This window comes from Coregonus clupeaformis, chromosome 6, assembly GCF_020615455.1.
Source record: "Coregonus clupeaformis isolate EN_2021a chromosome 6, ASM2061545v1, whole genome shotgun sequence".
Classification (NCBI taxonomy): domain Eukaryota; kingdom Metazoa; phylum Chordata; class Actinopteri; order Salmoniformes; family Salmonidae; genus Coregonus; species Coregonus clupeaformis.
In genome coordinates, this window is record NC_059197.1 from 45,665,942 (window position 1) to 45,679,852 (window position 13,911).

At 47.1% G+C, this 13,911-nt stretch overlaps 1 protein-coding gene across 3 annotated transcripts in view; it reads right to left on the bottom strand.

Moving 5' to 3' along the window:
• Window positions 1-223: 223 nt before the first annotated feature.
• Window positions 224-13,911, bottom strand: part of LOC121567442 (serine/arginine repetitive matrix protein 2-like) — a 65,120-nt gene continuing 51,432 nt past the window's right edge. For all 3 annotated transcript variants that reach the window (XM_045220839.1, XM_041877489.2, XM_041877488.2), the window contains 13 exons: window positions 13,775-13,906; window positions 13,282-13,464; window positions 12,959-13,051; window positions 12,766-12,852; window positions 12,538-12,571; window positions 12,322-12,399; window positions 11,952-12,050; window positions 11,480-11,512; window positions 11,308-11,318; window positions 10,858-11,106; window positions 8,976-10,641; window positions 7,529-8,687; window positions 224-3,205 (listed from right to left, as the gene is read on the bottom strand). In XM_045220839.1, the coding sequence (XP_045076774.1) occupies window positions 1,171-3,205; window positions 7,529-8,687; window positions 8,976-10,641; window positions 10,858-11,106; window positions 11,308-11,318; window positions 11,480-11,512; window positions 11,952-12,050; window positions 12,322-12,399; window positions 12,538-12,571; window positions 12,766-12,852; window positions 12,959-13,051; window positions 13,282-13,464; window positions 13,775-13,906 (5,859 nt within the window). In that variant the 3' untranslated portion in view covers window positions 224-1,170. The remainder of the gene's footprint in view (window positions 3,206-7,528; window positions 8,688-8,975; window positions 10,642-10,857; window positions 11,107-11,307; window positions 11,319-11,479; window positions 11,513-11,951; window positions 12,051-12,321; window positions 12,400-12,537; window positions 12,572-12,765; window positions 12,853-12,958; window positions 13,052-13,281; window positions 13,465-13,774; window positions 13,907-13,911) is intronic.

Sequence of the window (13,911 nt, forward strand, 5' to 3'; positions counted from 1 at the left end):
CATTAAAAAGAGCCGAACTTCTATCAATATTCTTCATAATCATTCACCCACTTCTGATAGATCTTGGTGCAAGCACGTCAACCAGGTCCAGGGAACTATTTTCCTTCTGAAAAATAGGCAAGCATGGAAATATTCAGTGTTGATAGCTATGTTTTCCAGGATATTGACTAATCTATATCATAAGGTATAATTGGAGGATTTATAAAGGAGACAGACAACATCAAAGGGTCTTTAATATGTTTTATTATTATTGGAGTACAAACAACTGAAATGCACATAAGTAATAGACACAGTGGTTGTTTTTTGAGTCTTTTGACCACAGGAGCTCACACAATTTCAAATCTGATACTTAAATCCTGTACTTAAAAAAAGTAGTTAGGCCTATGCTATCAACATGGGCCATTGTAGCCTGAAGACACTGTGTTGTGCAGCAATAAAAATGCATGTTGGTTGATTCACACCATTCATTTGTTGCCCTTATTTTCCCTTATTTTCAGCTCTTATGTAACCAAATAAATCATATCTTTTTTTACATGAACCACTGATAAAACTACAACAAAAACATAGGTAAGAACAAATAAAAACATCAACATCATGATTTGGTCTGAAATAAAAGCTAACTTCACAGACATGTCTTAACTACACACACAGCTGAGGACATTGTGCAAAATAAAGACATCAAATTAAGTGCCAGAAATGCAGACAAAATAAGACTACTTCATAAATAAAGAAACATAATTGACCGTTTTCACCATGCCAGCCACAAGCAGAAACACAGGAGTTTGGTAAACAAGACACTGTTTTTTGGTTTAACAGAATAAACAGAATTTATTTTGAAAGAACAAAAAACAACAAAAAGACTGATGAAAACAACACTGACAAACTCATTTGTCTGTGGGTTCAGTCGGTGTCCTGTTGGACAGTGATATAGGTGGCCGGACGGTGGTATGTGGGGTTGGTTGCAGAATCCCTGACATTGTCAGATTGTCATCTGGAAGAACAGGTGATTCAGTCTACTGTCCAATTAAGTCTAATGTAATTAATTACCATATGACCTGGAGTTATATCTCATAGGATACCTATGAACACCACTGTTTCAGGGTAAAGTGCCTATTTAGACTTTCACTGAGGCATTAGGCACCTTGGAGGAGGTCCCCCAGTCACAGCCCCTCACAGCCTCTTGCAGTTCTGGGGAAGGGGAAGGTTGCAGGCATTGATGCTGACCCTCCGTCTGCCCTGGCTGTCTACCACAGGGGCTAAGGTCTGGCTCAGGCACACCTGGGTGTTGCTGAAGGAAGTGATACGTCCACTGCCAGCAATCTGCAGGTTCACAGTGGTAGCATAGCTAGTCTTTAGAGTCCTTTTGGCTGCCTGCGTTGAGGAGGTGTCCTCTGGCTTTGGCTCACTCCTGTGAGGGTACTGGATAGGTGCGCCCATATCTGGGGCTGGAGAGGCCCGAGGCACATAGGCACAGATCAGGTGGCTCCGGCAACTGTCCTCCCCAAGATCTGGGTCACCCCACTCATCCTGAGGCCAGACTGGGGAGGTCGGATCACTCCGGTCAGGGCTATCCCCACTGTCATACCTGGTCAGGAGTTCTCGCACGTCGGGCCAGGCGATGCTGGTGAAGTGTTGCCCGCCGTGGATGCTCTTCCCAGGGGCCAGTCTGACAGGGGACAAGGCCCCGGGGCTGAGGCAGGATGGGGAGCCGCTGTAGGAGTAGGATCCCCCTCGGGGACTCATCAACACAGACTCCTGCTCCACACCCACAGACCTGCGCCCTCCGCTCTCTCCCCAATACCTCCGCCCATTCCTGACTGGACTGGGTGGTCGGTCAGCCAGGCTGAGGAAGGGCAGGCTGCTCCCCTTGGTCCTCCGCAGGTTCTGAGAAGGGGTTGGAGAGCATGGGGAGAAACCAGATGGGGGAGGGGAGGTGGTGCTGGAGCTTCTCTGAATGGAGGTGGAGGGGGAGAAGCCATCTCCCCATGTGGGTGAGGCTATGGAGGAGGAAGGGAATGCCAATTTGGCATTCCGCGGCTGAGGAGCGGCGACTCCCCACACATTGGCAGGAACCCCAATGGGCGGAGGGGAGATGATACAAGGGGAGGTGATGCCTGAGGAGCAGGCTGAGGAGGCCCTGGGGAGCTCCAGGGAGAGGCCCAGGTGGTTGAAGGGGCTAGCCCCTCCTGCCCGGGTGCTTCTAGGGTTGGGGGGCTTGTTCATCAGGGGGCCTGTATGATTCTGGACTGGGGGAGGGGAGCAGATCCTGCTGAATGGAGATGGGGAGGGAGAGGGGGACGGGGACGGGGACTGCACTCGTGAGCTGGGCTCCGAGGCAGAGAAGGGCCTTGCCACCCTGTTGAGAGTGAGAGTAGAACCACTCCAAAGAGGATCATGGGGATGGGGTATACTATTGGCACTCGCTAACGGTGGCTTCCGGTGATTCCTATCCCGTCCTCCGTTAGTGGTGTTATTGTTGTTATTGTTGTTGCTGTTTCCATTCAAACCAATATGACGTGGCTGGTCTATGGCTGCAGGCCTGGGCCGGGGAGAGGCAGAGGAAGAGGCGATGTGATGCAGGCTGACTGGGGGGGCTGGGGAGACTGAGCGCTGGCTGCGGTACGGTGGGGGGGACAGGGCTGGGGATGGGGATGTGCATGCGCTGGAGCGGAGTGAAGTAGACCGGAGAGGGGAAGGGGGACACTTAGGTGGCTGGCTGCCATCTCTGGAGTAGGAAGCATTGAATTGGCCAGGATTCAGAGGGGGGCCGCAGGGGTTAGAGGTGAGTTTGGGGGAGGGAGACCTCATCCTGAGTGTGGATGCAGTGGGAGCGGGAGCTAGAGGGGCTGGACTGTCTGGGGGAGGGGTGGCCTGGCCCTGGAGGTTAGCGTTCTTCTTGGCCAGACTCTGGCTGATGGACTGGCTGATGCAGGAGGCAGCCAGGGACTTGGTCAAGGCAGAAGGGGTGGGAGAGGAGCAGGGGAGTCCCCTGATGGGGGAGGGAGAGCGATGGCAGAGACTTGGGCTGAAAGCAGAGGGGGGCTTGGCATCCATGGGATGGCCAATGCCTGGAGGCATGGTGGCTGATCTCTCCAGTGAGGGCTGGGAGGATGGCCGTCTGACGGGGGACAACCCTGAGGCATGGATGGATGGGAGTGATGGATCCTGGCCTGGCTCTCTGGACCTCAGTCGAGCAGGTGGTAGTCTATAACCAAAGGAAAGCATAGAGAAGAGGAAATTAATGGACTTGATTAATCAGTCACAAATACTATGCGAGGGTATGCAAATTTGACCAATCACTGCACTATTTCAGCATAGAAAAGCCAAATCATCGCAATATTATCGCATACAACTGACCCATCACCGCAGTACAAAAATAAGGCTCAGAATTTCAACCAGTCACCGCACATTCACCGCAAAATATGGTTCAATCAAGCCACACGTCAACAAACTTTTTTTCCTCGTCAGTGCATTCTCGCTACAAATTAGACTAAATCAGCGCATATTGTCATGCAAAATATCACTAAAAATCCCTATGAAATCCTGGAGGGACTGATTAATGCCACTGCCACAAGCCTGGCTTGAGGAGAAGTAGAATTGAGAGGAGAGAAGTGCAGGCAGCGATGGCTCTGTCTTGTGAAAATAAGCTATTTTGACAGTACATTTGTACTTTTGTATATGCAATTCAGCTCTTAGCTGTGATGTATACAAAATACATTTTTATTATACAGCCAAATACGAACTCTGGAACATTTCCCCACTCGATACAACCTCTAAAGCGATGGACATTCATGTCAAAACACAGTGATTTATGTGTCAGGGGCCTTCTCACATACTTTGCATCTACAGTGCCTTCAGAAAGTATTCACACCGCTTTACTTTTTTCACATTTTGTTGTGTTACAGCCTGAATTTAAAAATGATTAAATTGAGATTTTGTGTCTCTGGCCTACACACAATACCCCATAATATCAAAGTGGAATTATGTTTTTAGAAATGTTTACAAATGGGCCTCCCGAGTGGCGCAGCCAGCCACGACCGGGAGACCCATGAGGCAGCGCACAATTGGCCCAGTGTCGTCCGGGTTAGGGGAGGGATTGGCCAGCCGGGATGTCCTTGTCCCATCGCGATCTAGCGACCCCTTGTGGTGAGCAGGGGCGTGTGCACGCTGACTTAGTTCGCCATTTGTATGATGTTTCCTCCTACAAATTGGTGCGGCTGGCTTCACGGTTAAGTGTGTGCAGTGTGTCAAGAAGCAGTGCGACTTGGCAGGGTTGTGTTTCGGAGGACGCATGGCTCTCAAACTTCTCCTCTCCCGAGTCCGTACGGGAGTTGCAGCGATGGGACAAGACTGTAACAACCAATTGGATGTCACGAAAAAGGAGTAAAAAGTACCCCCCCAAAAAAAAGTTTATGAATTAATGAAAAGCTGAAATGTCTTGAGTTAATAAGTATTCAACCCCTTTGTTATGGCAAGCCTAAATAAGTTCAGAAGTAAAAACGTGCTTAACAAGTCACATAAGTTGCATAGACTCTGTGTGCAATAATAGTGTTGAACTATCTGTAAGGTCCATCAGTCGAGCAGTGAATTTAAACACAGATTCAACCACAAAGACCAGGCAGGTTTTCCAATGCCTCGCAAAGAAGGGAACCTATTGGTAGATGGATTTTAAAAAAGCAGACATTGAATATCCCTTTGAGCATGGTGAAGTTATTAATTACACTTTGAATGGTGTATCAATACAAAGATACAGGCGTCATTCCTAACTCAGTTGCCGGAGAGGAAAGAAACCAGTTACAGAGTTTAATGGCTGTGATAGGAGAAAACTGAGGATGGATCAACAACATTGTAGTTCCTCCACAATACTAACCTAAATCACAGAGTGAAAAGACGGAAGCCTGTACAGAATAAAAAATCTTCCAAAACATGTATCCTGTTTGCAATAAGGCACTAAAGTCATACCGCAATAAATGTGGCAAAGATGTCCTGAATACAAAGCATTATGTTTGGGGCAAATCCAACACAACACATCACTGAGTACCAGTCTTCATATTTTCAAGCATGGTGGTGGCTGCATCATGTTTAGGGTAGGCTTCTCATCGGCAAGCACTAGGGAGTTTTTTTTTGCGATAAAAATAAACGGAATAGAGCTAAGCACAGGCAAAACCCTAGAGGAAAACCTAGTTCAGTCTTATTTCCAAAAGACACTGGAAGACAAATTCACCTTTCAGCAGGACAATAACCTAAAACACAAGGCCAAATATACACTGGTGTTGCTTACCAAGACAACATTCAAAAGAGTGTCAAAAGTCAAAAGTTTGGACACACCTACTCATTCAAGGATTTTTCTTTATTTTTACTATTTTCTACATTGTAGAATAATAGTGAAGACATCAGAACTATGAAATAACACATATGGAATCATGTAGTAGCCAAAAAAGTGTTAAACAAATCAAAATATATTTTATATTTTAGATTCTTCAAATAGCCAGCCTTTGCCTTGATGATAGCCATTGTCTCAACCAGCTTCACATGGAATGCTTTTTCAACAGTCTTGAAGGAGTTCCCACATATGCTGAGCACTTGTTGGCTGCTTTTCCTTCACTCTGCCGTCCGACTCATCCCAAACCATCTCAATTGGGTTGAGGTAGGGGGATTGTGGAGGCCAGGTCATCTGATGCAGCACTCCATCACTCTGCTTCTTGGTAAAATAGCCCTTACACAGCCTGGAGGTGTGTTGGGTCATTGTCCTGTTGAAAAACAAATGATAGTTCCACTAAACCCAAACCAGATGGGATGGCGTATCACTGCAAAATGCTGTGGTACCCATGCTGGTTAAGTGTGTTACCAGCAAAGCACCCCCACACCATCACACCCCCTCCTCCATGCTTTACGGTGGGAAATACACATGCGGAGATCATCCGTTCACCCACACAGCGTCTCACAAAGACACAGCGGTTGGAACCAAAAATCTCAAATTTGGACTCCAGACCAAAGGACACATTTCCACCGGTCTAATGTCCATTGCTCATGTTTCTTAGCCCAAGCAGGTCTCTTCTTCTTATTGGTGTACTTTAGTAGTGGTTTCTTTGCAGCAATTCTACCATGAAGGCCTGATTCACACAGTCCCCTCTGAACAGTTGATGTTGAGATGTATTTGTGAGTTGAACTCTGTGAAGCATTTATTTGGTCTGCAATTTCTGAAGCTGGTAACTTTAATGAACTTATCCTCTGCAGCAGAGGTAACTCTGGGTCTTCCATTCCTGTGGCGATCCTCATGAGGGCCAGTTTCATCATAGCGCTTGATGGTTTTTGCGGCTGCACTTGAAGAAACTTTCAAAGTTCTTGACATTTTCCGTACTGACGGACCTTCATGTCTTAAAGTAATGATGGACTGTTGTTTCTCTTTGCTTCTTTGAGCTGTTCTTGCCATAATATGGACTACCAAATAGGGCTATCTTCTTCACAACACAACTGATTGGCTCAAAAGCATTAAGAAGGAAAGTAATTCCACAAATTAACTTTTAACAAGGCACACCTGTTAATTGAAATGTATTACTGGTGATTACCTCATGAAGCTGGTTGAGAGAATGCCAAGAGTGTGCAAAGGTGTCATCAAAGCAAAGGGTGGCTTATTTGAAGAATCTCAAATATAACATATATTTTGATTTATTTAACACTTTTTTGGTTACTACATGATTCCATATGTGTTATTTCATAGTTTTGATGTCTTCACTATTATTCTACAATGTAAAAATAGTACAAATAAAGAAAAACCCTTGAATGAGCAGGTGTGTCCAAACTTTTGACTGGTAGTGTAAATCGGCTTGATAATCTATGGCAAGACATGAAAATGGCTGTATAGAAATGATCAACAACCAACTTGACAGATCTTGAATAATTTTATAAAGAATAATTAGCAAATATTCTTCAATCCAGTTGTGCAAGGCTCTTAGAGACGTACCCAGAAAGACTCACAGCTGTTATCGCTGCCAAAGGGGATTCTAACAGGTGTTGACTCAGGGGTGTGAACACTTATGTAAATTGATTATTTCTGTATTTCATTTTTTATACATTTGCTAAACTTTCTAAAAAACATTGTCATGTCATTATGGGGTATTGTGTGTAGATGGGTGAGAAAAAAAATGAATTTAATCAATTTTGAATTCAGGCTGTAACACAACAAAATGTGGAATAAGTCAAGAGGTATGAATACTTTATGAAGGCACTGTAAATCATAGTGCAAAGAGCATTTCACTAAAATGCTTTCTTTCCATGTACTCTGTGAATAACACTGTATTATCTGATACATGGAATTTCTTTCAGAACTCTTAGTGGAGAAACAGGAAAAAATCTCTGCACACTTTCAGTCCGATGCAAATGTCTTTAATGTTTCTCCAGTTTAGCATTTTGCCTCCAGCACCTTCACAAATCGGCCTATTATCTACAAGAACTCTTAGTGGAAGAATTAAGCAATGGACCGGTGAAATTGTTTTACTACTGTATTAAGTCTTATTAAATACTGTACCTTTGGCTGGGGAGTGCGGCGTTGTTTGATCCGTTCCAATTCAGAGGAAGGCTCCTTCTGCCCATGGTAGTGGGCAGGTGCAGGTTGGGTGGTCTTTGGCTGGTGAACTTAGGCAGACAGTCGGAGGACTGCACCCCTGGCGGAGGTGTAGGCGTCGGGCTTTGCAGCGATGACCACGGACGGGGAACCATGCCCCCCTCTTTTCCTTTGGAATCCTCTGGCACTTGACACTCCTTGACTCTCTGACCAGATATATTTGTTGCTTGCATGGGTTCAGTCATAGGTGACTGAGTGGGACGCCACACTAAGGGGTTTGACCCCTCAGTTAGCCCAGAGATGGACCTCTGTTGTGTGGGTATATCAGAGATATGAGTGGAAATCTTTGGCGCTACAGGTGAAACATCCCGATCATCTAGAGTGCCATCTCGTGACTTCTCTTTGGTGGATTCAGCTTTGCTTTGATGACCAGGGGCCATCTGGGGTGAGCTCCCCTTCTCAGCCCCACTGGCCACATAAGGCAACATTATCTTGGTGTTTAAACTGTCTTTGTCTGGCTTCACCACCTGGCTTGTCTCTGGTTCAGTTGGAGCCTTCTGTTGAATGGTCTTCAGCAGCCCCTCTGCAGCTCCAACCCCTGGAGACCTGTCTCTGTTCCCACATGGGCCTGCAAAAGAGGCTGCTGCTGCTGCCCCCAGAGCAGGATCTTCCCTAATGGAGTACAGATGATGTCCTTTCTGCTCTGCCCGAGTCCTGCTGAGATTCACAGACCTCTCTGGGATCCCTGGATAACCATCAGCTGGAATCTCCATCCCTACCCCTTGGAGGGGGCCTTCCTGGACTGGGGAGCCCCTCTTCGGGTGAGGCCTCCGCATCTCAGCTTCTGAGATTACTTCCTCAGACTGGTTATCCATAAGCTTCCCCTCCACAGCAGTCGTCTCTAACTCCTCAGGCCCAACCTGAGTGGTTTTTGGTGGGGTGTTCAGAGGGGAGGAGGGGGGAGAGGCAATGGACGTGGATCCCAGGTTGGAAACACTTTCCCTGGGTCCGGCTAGGATGCAGCTGTTCTCCTGCTGGCGGTAAGTGGGGGACAGCTGTTCGCTGACAAGGACGTGGCCAAAGAGCTGGGGTTCTGAGGAAACAGAAGTAATCTCCTGGCAACCTGTAAAAAAAACAGCCCAAACACTGTCATTCACTGATAAACAATATGGAGGCTTTACATGTCATGTTTTATTTGTTGTGTTTCCTGACCAACCATATGAAGGCTTTACTTTCACTATCCAACATGTTAAATCACAGTTTATATGTGTTATTCCATTATTTAGTAGTGTTTACTAAATCAATTCAGAAAAAATTCAACAATAAGACACCAACAAGCCTTCAGATCTCATCACTACTACACTATTAAATCAAATCATAGCCATTTCTACAGGATGTTAAAGGTACTGACCAGTGGAATGGCTCTGAGCTCTCTTTACTGTAATCTTCTCCTCCTGATGCTGCTGTGGCAGCTGGGCCTGAGGAGAGACACTGTGCCTGGTGGTGGTGGTCCACGGTGCACGGCCCACACACACCCTCTTGTGGTGAAGTGGCACCTTCATGCTGCTGGCCTTGGCGCTGTACATGCGAGCCAGCATTTGAACCTTACTGAGGATCCTCTCCGAGTTCTCCACCAGACATGGATCACCGGGGCTGGCCTCGAACAGGCCTATCCCCGCCACGTCTGCGACCGCTGCCCCCTCGTACAGGGTCCGGCTGGAGGACACCATCTTAGAGTGGCGGGACCAGCGGCCCACCTTGATCTGGCTGGGTAGGCCCTCTAGGTTACCAGTGGGGGAGCTCCTGTCTCTGATTCTACCCCACCCGGCCTGGGACACTGGGGCAGTCTTACTGTCATGGAGGCCTGTAGGTGGAGGGACAGTGGAGTCTTTCTCTGCGTCTTTAGGTTCTGCGTCTGGATCACTTGGACTTGGTCCGTGCCCGTTGATTATTTGCTGGTCTTTTGTAATAACTTTTGCTGCTTCGTCACTGCATGAGGGCTCTTTGGTGATGTCTGTTGACAGGTTTGGAATGATTTCCCTCTCTGTGCTAACAGCGGCGCCTACTTTCTCTTTCTCCTTCTCTTTCCACTCCTTCATCAGCTTTGTGCAGGGCAGGAGCTCACTCCCTGTCTCAAACCTGCTATATTCCTCCACAGAAGGCTTACCCTGACCTGGTGCCTTGTTGTACTCTTCCTGGGAACCAGCAGCAGAAGTGGAGGAACAGTCTAGGCTGAGGATGCCCTCTCCCTGGTCAGGCACTGACGGAAGGGGGGAAGGCAGCTCTGACTCGGGCTCTGGTTCTGCCCCCACATCGGAGCGCCCGCTCTCCGAGTCACACAGGCTGTCCTGGTGGCCAAAGACAGCAAAGCGGGACACAGAGTCTTTGACCAGGCCGGTGGGGATAATGAGGGATAAGCTGTTTCTCCTGGGGGTGGGGCTGCCGTCACCTTCTCCTGCTTCTCCTGCCTCGGCCTCAGCCGCTTCGTAGTAGCTGCGGATCTTCTCGATGATCTGCCTGTCGGACTTGGTGAGCTGGGTCTCTTTCTTGGGCGCCAGAGGGCTCTGTACAGTGTGCTCTGGGCCAGAGAGATGAGAGAGAGGAGCTTCTGAGGGCTTGTCCTTGTTGGGGAGGTCAAAGCAGAGTTCCTTCTCCCTCTCCCTTTTGTCAGGGAGGCTTATAGGAGAGAGCGGTGTCGCGGTTTTGATTGTTTGCTCGTCCTCCACCTCTGATGCAGTTCTTTCCCCAACTGTCTCGGTTTCTTTGGCTGATGTGCTCTCCTCCTGAGGCATCTCCTCTATGACATCAGCTGGCAAAGGTGTTGACTCTCCCCCTTCACGACCACCCACCTCTGAGGACTCACTGGACAGACGGGGTGGAAGAATTTGGTCTTCCATTTTGGTTCTGCTCCCCTCCAGTTGCACTGTTATCTCCTCTGGACTATTTGGATGGGGGTCTTGCAACTCGTAAGTCTCCTCCGTAGGGGAAGCAAGTGGCTGGTCATTTCCTTGCTGAGCAACTGGACATGGCTGTGGCTCAGTTGTTTGGTCCTCCAGAGACTCATCCAGGGGTGAATCCTGTGGAGAGGCAGAAACAGACACAAATAAAGTCAGTCATCCCTGCAGCTCCCACTATACGTACATGGGAAAGTAATGCAGCACTAACTCAGGAAGGAATTGATAGCTCATAAAACTAGACACTAATGTCTAGTGACTAGACAAGTGGCACAGGTTGCTTCAAATCCATGGCAACTGTTTAATAGTGTGTGAATTGTGAAAGACAGTATAGCCCACCCATACTATGTCATGCTTGAGCTCGGCCATGCCCTCTCGCACGCGGCTCTGGTTGATGAACTGCATGATCTCCTCGGTGATAGAGAGGGTGGGCGGGGGGCTCAGGGGGGATAGATCCTCTTCTTCCAGGCCCAGGCAGGGGTCCAGCCGCTCTGCCTCCACCTCGATCACAGAGGAGGCCAGGGTGTTGGTGCTGCCTGAGGACCCGAGGCTATCTGCCCCAGGACACAGCTCCCCCTCGCTGCCAGCCTGTGGAGATGGACATGTGCATCAACAATGAGACGGAGAATGTCAGGAAGGGAAGGTGTACTACTCAATAGTATTTCTAACGTCAACAAGGCATTGCTCATTGTAATTCTTGCCAAGTAATTCTTGCCAAAGAGATATCATCTGATATGTATGACAGTTGTGTGGGTGGATCGTGTCAGAACAAGTTTGAATCAAGCTTACCTTTGAAGAGGCTGGATTCCATGAGAAGATAGGAATGGTTGGGAGGAAACAAACAAGGGTGTGTTTACTTTCCATTAAAAACATACTAAATCATTCAGCCCTGAAAGACTGAGGCACTACCAGGAAACAAGATAAACAACAATTATTTAAGAAACATTCTCACCACTCTCACCATGAAATGCTGTTTCGAAGTCTTTAGTTGGAGCTGGAAAGAAACAGCCATAAGCATTCAAGAATTAGTAATTTCCAATTATTACATTTATGCATTCATATTTTCCAGCTAACTGTATGTTTAGTCCAAGTCCTGTGCAGTGGGTGATTCCTCTCTGGGCCCTCGTTCATAAAGCTTCTCAAAGTAGGAGTGCTGATCTAGGATCAGGTCCTCCTTGTCCATGTAATCTTTTAAAAATATGATCTAAAAGGCAAAACTGATCCTTGATCAGCATTTCTGCTTTGAGACTCTTTATGTATGTGGGCCCTGGGCCTATAGCCACAAAGTGCCTCAGAGTAGGAATGCTGATCTAGGATATGTCCATATAATCTTATTCATTATGATCTAAAAGGCTAAACTGATCCTAGATAAGCATTCCTACTCTGAGACTCTTTGTGGAGACGGGTCCTGGTCTATATGCATGAAGTCTCACCAGACTGCCTCCTCCCGCGCCGGTAGGACAGGTTCCCCTCCAGCAGCAGTGGAAGGCTCTTCTTGGCCTTCTCTGGGGTGTAGATGAACTCTGGGGGCTCTGGACATACACACACACACCACACACACACACACACACACACACACACACACACAAAATTCAGTTAACTCAGCAAACGCAGACCAGACAGGCATATGGAAAAAGGCCTTTGTTATTTGTTAGATTTATGACAAAGAAGAAGCCATCACCCTCATCCGACTTTGGGGTTTGAATGTGCTTAAAACACGTAAAGATATCCAACAGAAATAAAAGTGGTTCACACACAAATGAGATACTCGGTGCACTACAGGTAAGAATGGCTTGTCCTGACCTGATTGGCGTCTTCTTCGATGGTATTCATCGCATCTTGGAGATGACTTTTTTAAATGATCCTGATCAAACTGAGGAGCTGTGAAATAGAAATTGCGAGTTACTGAGTTGTGCATGATTGTAAACTGTGCACGATTGGTGTCATATACAGTGTACATTGAAAGTGAAAAGTGAAGGTGTCTGAAAGTATAATGGTTTGAAATTACGCAAAACTCACATTGACAGAAGTTGTCACCGAGTACCTGCCTTGCCTGAAAAATACATGGTATGGTATTTCAACGATTGCTCAATTTACGACAGTGTTTGCAGTAACTATAAACAGCCATGAGGTGGCAGCACACCCTTTCAGAGTGATTACAATATTCTCTGTTTCAGTTTAATATTTGGCTGAAAAGTATTGCCATTCATATCGGCAGCATTTACAGTAATATATAGTAAGCCTCACCTTCTGGGGTAGAGAGGCAAGATGGTTCTCCACTATCAGTCTCTTGAGGTAGTGCAGCCAAAGGCGTTTCTCCTCCTGGTTCTTGGTCTGTAACATGGGTAGGAGGGTCGTTTAGGTACACTGGTCTGACACAATACAATGTCCTGTTCTTTGACAGTGGTTTACTTGTAATTTGATAGTGGTTTACTCGTACCTGTACAATGTGCTGCTGTTTGGGGATGGTCTGATCGGACACCTTAAAACACAGGGGGTCCTTCATGGTTTCTACTAGAAGTAGATTACAGCACTGCAGGGAGAGAAGGGTGGAGAGATGAGGGAAAGGGGAGAGTGAGAGATGAGAGGAACGACAGTGGAGGGGGAATAAGGGTATCAGTACATGATAAAGAATCAAGCAACAAACAAAAACATTTCACTTTTTTGATTGGTGTAGGTCTCATCTCTAATGATACATGCCCATAGCATTTACAGAAACACAATAATCTGATCAATTCATTCCAGTGTCCGCACGTCACTCACAAATATGTGGGTGCTGTAGATGAAATGCTCCAGCCTCTTTTTAGCGATAAGCAGCATCTTGTCGAAGAGGAAGAATGCCCTCTCCTTCTTGACCCGTTGGACCCTGAAGGAGCCCTCCAACACCAGCTCCCCAAAGCCACTCAGGTCTGGACCCGTCCAGTTTGTCAACAAGCTTTCAATCTCCTGCCAGAGCCAAAAGAAAAACAGTGTTTATGTTGGACCAAGGTTGACCTCTAACCTTCAAAAACAGATGTAGTGGAGACTGAGGTGTCCAAAGACCTCCAGATGTAGTGGAGACTGAAGTGTCCAAAGTCCTCTGCGACCTCTAACCTCTTTTTACTTTTAACCTGATATCAACCTGTGCGTCCTTAAAGACTCTGAAGAGTCTGTGCATGAATTTGACACCCACCCATGTTATGATAAGCAACAAAAGCTAACTTCTTTGTTACTGCTGTGGTGAGTGACTGGGCAGAGCCTGACTGGTGGTCCATACCTGCAGCCTGACGGCGTGCTCCTGCTTCCTCTTCATGTCATTGATGTACCAGGCCACGGCTGTCATGGTGATGATGGCATCCTCCACCACCTCGTACCCTGGGTCACTTTTATCAAAGTGTTTGGCCAGCTCCTGCC